Consider the following 8,053-nt stretch of genomic DNA (forward strand, 5'->3'; position numbering starts at 1 on the left):
AAGTGGGGGCAGCAGCACTGGAGGATTTCAGTTTTGGTGGTGCTCCTCGGGTCCCGAGTCATGACTTTCAGGGTGAAAAACCTAAAGTCCGACCTTCATTGGTTGTGCCTGACAATTGCCTTGCCGAAGGTATTGTTTTGAGTACTCGGACTTTCTCCAGTCTAAAAACCTAAGATCTTGGATCGGGCGACGACGACATTTGTGTACTGTTTTCTTCTTGAAGGTGTCGCTTTTGAAGACCTTTTATGTTTTCTGGGTGGTGGTTTGTGTGTTGCTGTTAATAGGAGTTAATCGTTATGACGAAGAGGCCTTTGTTTTTTCCTTTCTTTTTTGTTTTCTTCTTGGGCTGTGTGTATTCTGGATGTCTTTGAGACATCTTGTTGGTGTAGAGGCTAGATGTAATTGGTATCTTCGTGATATTAATATATTCTCTTAAAAAATGAGCAATTCAAGAAATATCTTATTGAGCATCTCTGGGAAGTTAAAGGGGACAACTCGAGGATATGTGCGAGTTAAATTCAAGTTCGAACTATATTATTTTCAAATATAGTTCAATTGTAATATTTAAATTAGAACTACTATCACATCTGAATATTTTTCACTCATTGAATATGTTATATGTTATTCTTTTGGGTTCATCACGGACTAAAAAAATTGATAGGTGGACAATTTTTTAAACGAGGCAAAAGACTTGCCATTTTCATTGATTAAGAAGGGAGTGAGAATTGCATAGTTAATTGACGGAAAACCGGACTAAAACTGACACAACCTAACCCACGTAACATGGGCATCACTGGCCACCCTGGCCACCAACATGGAACACGCCACGACGACACATGCCAACAGATGGCCACACGCAGAAGCAAATGACAACTCCTTGACAACAATCCTTACAAGGGAAATATGCCTCATAAGGAAAATATGCAGGACTTGCACCGACCGTGTCCTCCACAAACAACCACTAAGTGTTGTCATCGTCTGGACTCACTTCACCACCGCTCCAACTCAAAGCAACAAAACAACTCACCGAAGAGCACCTCGGACACGCCGGGAAGAACCAACTACCGAAATCCTCACCGCGACCCAAGCTTTTCTCAACATCATCATCGTCACCAAAACAGAAACCAGCGCCCCACGCCCCAGCAAACCACACGGCCAATATGCCTCCATCCTCAAGGCATGGTTGGTTTAGATGACCGACTACCGTATCGTTGTTTACGGCAACCGTGTGCAAAGTCCCAATAAGTGGTCGCCAATTCGTAAGGAAGAGACGAAGGAAGCTAAGAAAAAGAAAATCGGGAGAAGTTGATGGATGGATTGTGCTCATGTGAATAGGATACTCTCTGTCGCCGCTTGGAAGTTTGACGACTCAGTTTAGGCTGAATCGGTACTGGAATGGTCGTCGCTTCTTCAGCGAAGCAATGGGTCGTCGTTCTGACTTCTTAGTGAAGTATGTGTAGTGTCAGAAAAAGAAAACAATGTATAGGGCTAGAGTTGGCCTACGTGTCTCCAAGCAGGAGAGAGAAACGATGATGTTGACTTTGTCATCAAGGAAGGATAAGTATGTTTTCGCTAAGATAGGAAGTGTTTTTCCTTTTGCTAGTCATCGTTATCTGATCTATTTTAAATCTCCCCTTTTATTGTCTTTGTTATTTATAAATATAAAGAATCTTACTTAACGTCTATTACTTAAATTGCACTTCCTCCTTTTCTAAACAAAACTTAAATTGCAGTTGATAGAGGCGTGTAAAATTAGTGAAATTTTGATGCAATGTTTAGTTTAGAAATGTGAGTGAGATTTTTTCTTCTGGCAAACTATGGATGGCAATCAACCACACATAATTTGTCAAATTATCAATTTGATCATACCTCGTACGGAAGGTGAAAGGGGGTGGTCGCCCAAAACGGTGATCGCCAAGAAGAAGGAAAGATCAGGCCGTGTTCATTTTTCTATAGACTTGATTGAAAGCATAAGTATTTGAGAGTTCTGATCCTGTACTTTTAGGGAAATTTTCTTAAATTTAGACTGCTTGAACTGTCTTAATGCAAATTAGTCGGGAAAAAACTTTGAAACATGTACAATGATAAAATTCTGTTTGTCAACGTTGCATATCTTGCATCCATCCATTTCACAAAAAGAAAAGAGGTAGTTCCTCTGATCCATATTAATTATCGCAGATTTAGTACCGCTGAGTATACCACAATAAGACAACAAGTATTTCTCATTTTCTTTCTACGTATAGAACAAAACTACAACTGAAAACACATGATCACTTCATACAGTGATCACCTTTTTTGCCGATTACAACAAAACTGAACATATCACACCCTTATTTTGCCGATTACAGAAAAGGCTCACATGATCACTTCATACACCGAAAACACAGATCCAAGCATGTGACGTACACATAGGGGATGAGTACACTTCTTTTTTCCTTTTTTTTGGGCGCCGTGGAGTGGGATATGCTCCGCAGGGCAACAATCACAGTAGGCAGCACCTGAGACGGCTTTTTATCCACGACAACGTGCTGCCATGGTTTCGGAGCCGCTTGAGAACCCTTTCCATGGACGGCCTCAGGTGCGCCTGCCTAATGGTGCAATCCACGGCGAGCTTGAACGCGGCCTCCATCTCCCTCATATACCATGCCTTATTTGGGATGGCCATGTCAACCACGCTGCTGCTGAAACCTCCTCTGTTCATCACATCATGCGCCCAGGCTGGCAAGTGCCAAACTCGTGGCCATGGACGGCGACCAGAAGCGACTCCACCTCCATCGTCACTGATGGCAAATTCAACGGCCGCCCGCCCGGTTACTAGCTCCAGTAACACCACGCCGAAGCTGTACACGTCAACCATCTCGGTCAACTCACCTATCATTGTCACATAGTCTGCAACAAGTAGACTTAATTGGTTAAGCAACTGAAGTCATACACTAGCAGAATATGTTATGCATTGTTTCTTGCTTGACGGGATCACATTCCTACCTGGAGCTGCGTATCCGAAGTTCCCGGTAAGAGGTTGAAATGTCGACGACTCAATGTTGATCGTTTGGGCATGGCCGAAACCCGTGATCTTGGGCTTGAAGACACGGTCAAGCAACACGTTGCTAGAGTTGATGTTGTGGTGGATGATGCATTGCTCGTGCAGGTAGGACAGCCCTCCTGCGACGCCGATGGCGATGGCCCTCCTCGTCGGCCAGGTCAGCGGCGAGCGGGGCCGGCGCTCGCCCGTCTCCGGCAGGGGGTGCGGGTGCAGCCACTTATCAAGGCTGCCGTTCTCCGCGTGCTCGTAGACGAACTCGCTGCCGGGAGTGGAAGGAGGTACGAGTGTGATGATATTTTCGTGACGGAGGCCGCGTACCAGATTGACCTCCAGCAGCCAGGGGTGGATCACGTTGAGTGTTGGAGGTGCATATGGATCCTCCGTTGACTCCAGCCCGGCACCGGAATTCTGTTGGATGAGGCAGTCTTGCTCTTGTATACCTTGCCCTGCTTCATCGCGGCCGGTGGTGCCAGGCGCAGGCGCAACGTGCCCAAGTCTCCTGGTTCGCCCGAACACAAGCCATCCGGCGAGGCCGGTGCCGCATAGCGCCAAGGTGAAGAAGCTGGCCAGCAGGCCGTGGCCGTGGTTCATCATCGATGGCGGCGACATATGCAGAAGGGAAGAAGCCAGCATCTACACGAAAAGAGAATCACCACAAGCGTCACGGCATGTCGAATTTCAAAGAGTAAATTGCGAAAAATCATTATAATTGGGTTGAAGTGATCAACCCTTCATGAAAAAACGATCAGAAAACACGCATTTTGATGGGTGTTTAATGACTTTTGCACAACTGTGATGGTTTTTGGCAATTTACTTCAGAAAAAACCACAGAAAGCATAGCAAACTTGTATGCTGGCTGCACGAAAGAAAAGTAGGACGAACTACCAGCTGGCGCCTAAAAGGATGCCTTCCCTCTAAAACAAACTACGTACTTGGGCGCCGGCCCGGACGGCCGGGAACATCGGGACTTTTACAGAGCCAGATACGCGCACTAGGCCTTAAGCACATGAACTGATTGGCGGATTGGGAGATACTTAGAGACAGCTTCGACGGACGTACCTCGTCCATCGTCGGGAGTAGTGCGTGCTTCAAGCCGGCCAATGCGAAGCCACGGACGAGCAGCAGGAAGCGAGGAAGAGGCGAGGAATGCTTAGGAAGAGACGAGGAGGTGGGACACAAAAGGAGGTTAACCAGGTGATAAGATCAATCTTAAAAAGAAATGGTGATAAGATCAATCTTCCCTCGATTGTTCGCTTCTCGGGGCAAGTTTGCATTTTAGGAGTTTTTAATTAAAGAGATGCCCGAGTATTAAAAGAGGGCGAAGACTCAGCTTCTACCACTAATCCGATCAGGTTATCATTCATGTGTTGCAATGGGGCATAAATATTCTAGCGGATTAGCCTGTGACTGCATGTTTATCATTTTTCTTTTTTAAAGAAATAGCCAAATACTCATGTTGTCATCGATAAAAACACACCAGGAATGTAATAAAATCACATCTCATTTTGGTTTAAGAGTAAGCTCGTCAAGATTGCGCAAATTAAGTTTCTATTGTAGCTTCTCCTTCTCCTAGCCTCCCGACCTCCCAAAACAAGGAGCCGCCAGCACCCCGCCGATGGCACGACCTTGGCCGCCTAGCCGGTGCCCCTACCACTTGGCAGCAGCATCCACCGTCCCTTAATCCCATACAAAACCCATGCGCCATGGAGTCCCCCTAGACCTTGCTTCCTTTGAGAGGCTGCGACTGTCCGAGCGGGGTTTGGCTTCGGGAATCCGTGACATCCTGGTTTTTGCTCTTTTTCTTTTTCTAGATTTTTTTCCTTTTTGTTTGAATTTGGAGTTTTGAATCAACTCAGTTAGACTTAACCACTTGGGCATTTCCTTGATTTTCACCCAAGTGACTCACCTCCCTCTCAAACACATCATTTCCTCTCTGAAATCACACTTCAGTCACTTGTGCTCCAAAGCAACCCTCATTTTTCTTGCCCACAAAAATCTGAGAAAATTGATGAATATTCTTTGGACCTTGGCACACCCCCCTGTGCAAAAATATTTTGCCTACAGAAAATCTTTTCTCTTCTGGCCAGAAAATGCAGTTTTCTATAGGAAGTGCATTTTTCCTTGATCCAATGAAACTGAAATTTTTAGGGCCTCATTACCCTCCTAAGAAACCCTTAACCCCCAAAGCTTAGCCCTAAACTTGCGAGGATGCTACACTCCCACCCAATCGACCTGTGCTCAACTCAAGAGCTTGGATCAAGCCAACCTAGTAAGGACTACACGCCAGACATGATTTTAATGCGCTGCATGGCATGACGCCAGAGTTCACGCGTGACCACGCGTGTGCATGATGCCAGGCAGCTAGTCGACGCGCTCTGGATGCCGCCGACGTCTCTGTGGCGCTCGTGCTCGCTTCCCCGCTCGCCGCAGCTTGCCAAACCGCGCCACCATCCTCGTCCCGAAGCCATTAACTCCCCCCTGGCGCTCGCCGACTCCGGAGCTCGCCGTAGCGAACACAGGCACGACGCGGCCAAGCGTACAGTGCGCCGTGCCCCTGTGCTCGTCGCCACCCGAGCCCCTGTGCTCGTCTCCTCTCTCCCACAGTGGCCGCGTGAACCCCAGCCTCTTCTCCCCCTCTCACTGGAGCTCTTCGTCGTCGAGCGCCGTCTCCAGAGAACTCCGGCGAGCCCGAGATCCCCTCCCTCGCCCTGCCTATAAATAGGACCCTCCCGAGCTCATTTCTCTTCACCACCGCACTCCACTGGCACCCACTCTCCCTCTAGATAGTCCCGGCCAGGCCAGGCGGGTCTGTGGCCGCCGTTCTGCTCCGAGGATCGCCGCCGACCCCGCCTCGGTGTTCTTCTTACTCCAGTGCTCCTCGTCTCCCCTCGACCTCTCCAAGGTGCTCGTGGTGCTCCACTAGTCGCGCTGGTGTTGTTGGAGCTGTTGGACCGGCCCTGCCTCGTCGGAATCGCCAACTCCGACGAGCTCCCTCCGCCGACGTCTCTGGAGAAGACCACCGCGACACGCTCCATCCACCCCTAGCCACGTTTCGGGTACGTACAGACTCGCCGTAGTCTTGCGCATTCATTCCCCCCCCCCACGGCGGCAGCCGACTTCTCCTCACCGGAGAATCGCCGACGACTCGCAGGGGGAGGCCCATGGGGGGCGCACCAGCCCACTAGGGGCTGGTTCTGTTGGAGAACGTAGCAGAAATTCAAAATTTTCTACGCATCACCAAGATCAATCTATGGAGTAATCTAGCAACGAGGGGAAGGGGAGTGCATCTACATACCATTGTAGATCGCGATGCGGAAGCGTTGCAAGAACGCGGATGAAGGAGTCGTACTCGTAGCGATTCAGATCGCGGTTGATTCCGATCTAAGCGCCGAACCACGGCGCCTCCGCGTTCAACACACGTGCAGCCCGGTGACGTCTCCCACGCCTTGATCCAGCAAGGAGAGAGGGAGAGGTTGGGGAAGACTCCGTCCAGCAGCAGCACGACGGCGTGGTGGTGATGGAGGAGCGTGGCAATCCTGCAGGGCTTCGCCAAGCACCGCGGGAGAGGAGGAGGGAGAGGGGTAGGGCTGCGCCAAAGAGAGAGGTGTTCTCGTGTGTATGGCAGCCCCAAAACCTCAAGTATATATAGGGGAGGGGGAGGGGCTGCGCCCCCATCTAGGGTTCCCCCCCCAAGGGGTGCGGCCAGCCCTAGATGGGACTTGGGGGGCGGCCAAGGGGGGAAGAGAGGGGGGCGCCCCACTAGATGGGCCTTAGGCCCATCTGAGCCTAGGGTTTCCCCCTTCCCCCCTTCCTGCGCCCTGGGCCTCTTGTGGGAGGCGCACCAGCCCACCTAGGGGCTGGTCCCTTCCCACACTTGGCCCACGCAGCCCTCTGTGGCTGGTGGCCCCACCTGGTGGACCCCTGGGACCCTCCCGGTGGTCCCGGTACGTTACCGATAGCACCCGAAACTTTTCCGGTGACCAAAACAGGACTTCCCATATATAAATCTTTACCTCCGGACCATTCCGGAACTCCTCGTGACATCCGGGATCTCATCCGGGACTCCGAACAACATTCGGTAACCACGTATATCTATTCCCTATAACCCTAGCGTCATCGAACCTTAAGTGTGTAGACCCTACGGGTTCGGGAACCATGCAGACATGACCGAGACGTTCTCCGGTCAATAACCAACAGCGGGATCTGGATACCCATGTTGGCTCCCACATGTTCCACGATGATCTCATCGGATGAACCACGATGTCGGGGATTCAATCAATCCCGTATACAATTCCCTTTGTCTATCGGTATGTTACTTGCCCGAGATTCGATCGTCGGTATCCCGATACCTTGTTCAATCTCGTTACCGGCAAGTCTCTTTACTCGTTCCGTAACTCACATCATCCCGTGATCAACTCCTTGGTCACACTGTGCACATTATGATGATGTCCTACCGAGTGGGCCCAGAGATACCTCTCCGTTTACACGGAGTGACAAATCCCAGTCTCGATTCGTGCCAACCCAACAGACACTTTCGGAGATACCTGTAGTGCACCTTTATAGCCACCCAGTTACGTTGTGACGTTTGGTACACCCAAAGCATTCCTACGGTATCCGGGAGTTGCACAATCTCATGGTCTAAGGAAATGATACTTGACATTAGAAAAGCTCTTAGCAAACGAACTACACGATCTTGTGCTAGGCTTAGGATTGGGTCTTGTCCATCACATCATTCTCCTAATGATGTGATCCCGTTATCAACGACATCCAATGTCCATGGTCAGGAAACCGTAACCATCTATTGATCAACGAGCTAGTCAACTAGAGGCTTACTAGGGACATGGTGTTGTCTATGTATCCACACATGTATCTGAGTTTCCTATCAATACAATTCTAGCATGGATAATAAACGATTATCATGAACAAGGAAATATAATAATAACCAATTTATTATTGCCTCTAGGGCATATTTCCAACAGTCTCCCACTTGCACTAGAGTCAATAATCTAG

The 8,053-nt window shown here is 49.4% G+C and overlaps 1 protein-coding gene across 2 annotated transcripts; it reads right to left on the reverse strand.

Moving 5' to 3' along the window:
• Positions 1–2,154: 2,154 nt before the first annotated feature.
• Positions 2,155–4,219, reverse strand: LOC123124419 (probable receptor-like serine/threonine-protein kinase At4g34500). Of its 2 annotated transcripts, none has more exons than XM_044545033.1 (3): positions 4,103–4,219; positions 2,986–3,676; positions 2,155–2,889 (listed from the first exon to the last, which is right to left on the reverse strand). In XM_044545033.1, exons 1-3 carry the CDS (start codon positions 4,109–4,111, stop codon positions 2,483–2,485), a joined length of 1,107 nt encoding a protein of 368 aa, XP_044400968.1. In that variant the 5' UTR covers positions 4,112–4,219; the 3' UTR covers positions 2,155–2,482. The 2 variants fall into 2 exon arrangements, with proteins under 2 accessions (XP_044400968.1, XP_044400969.1); XM_044545034.1 differs by lacking the exon at positions 4,103–4,219 and adding an exon at positions 3,772–3,888.
• Positions 4,220–8,053: the final 3,834 nt, after the last annotated feature.

Source organism: Triticum aestivum, chromosome 5D (genome assembly GCF_018294505.1).
Source record: "Triticum aestivum cultivar Chinese Spring chromosome 5D, IWGSC CS RefSeq v2.1, whole genome shotgun sequence".
NCBI lineage: Eukaryota > Viridiplantae > Streptophyta > Magnoliopsida > Poales > Poaceae > Triticum > Triticum aestivum.

Bases quoted from the DNA above. Each gene is read 5' to 3' on its own strand.
- LOC123124419 (XM_044545033.1), bottom strand. The intron at 2,890-2,985 runs GTAGGAATGTGA...TACTTGTTGCAG, and splicing joins CTTCGGATACGCAGCTCCAG to ACTATGTGACAATGATAGGT.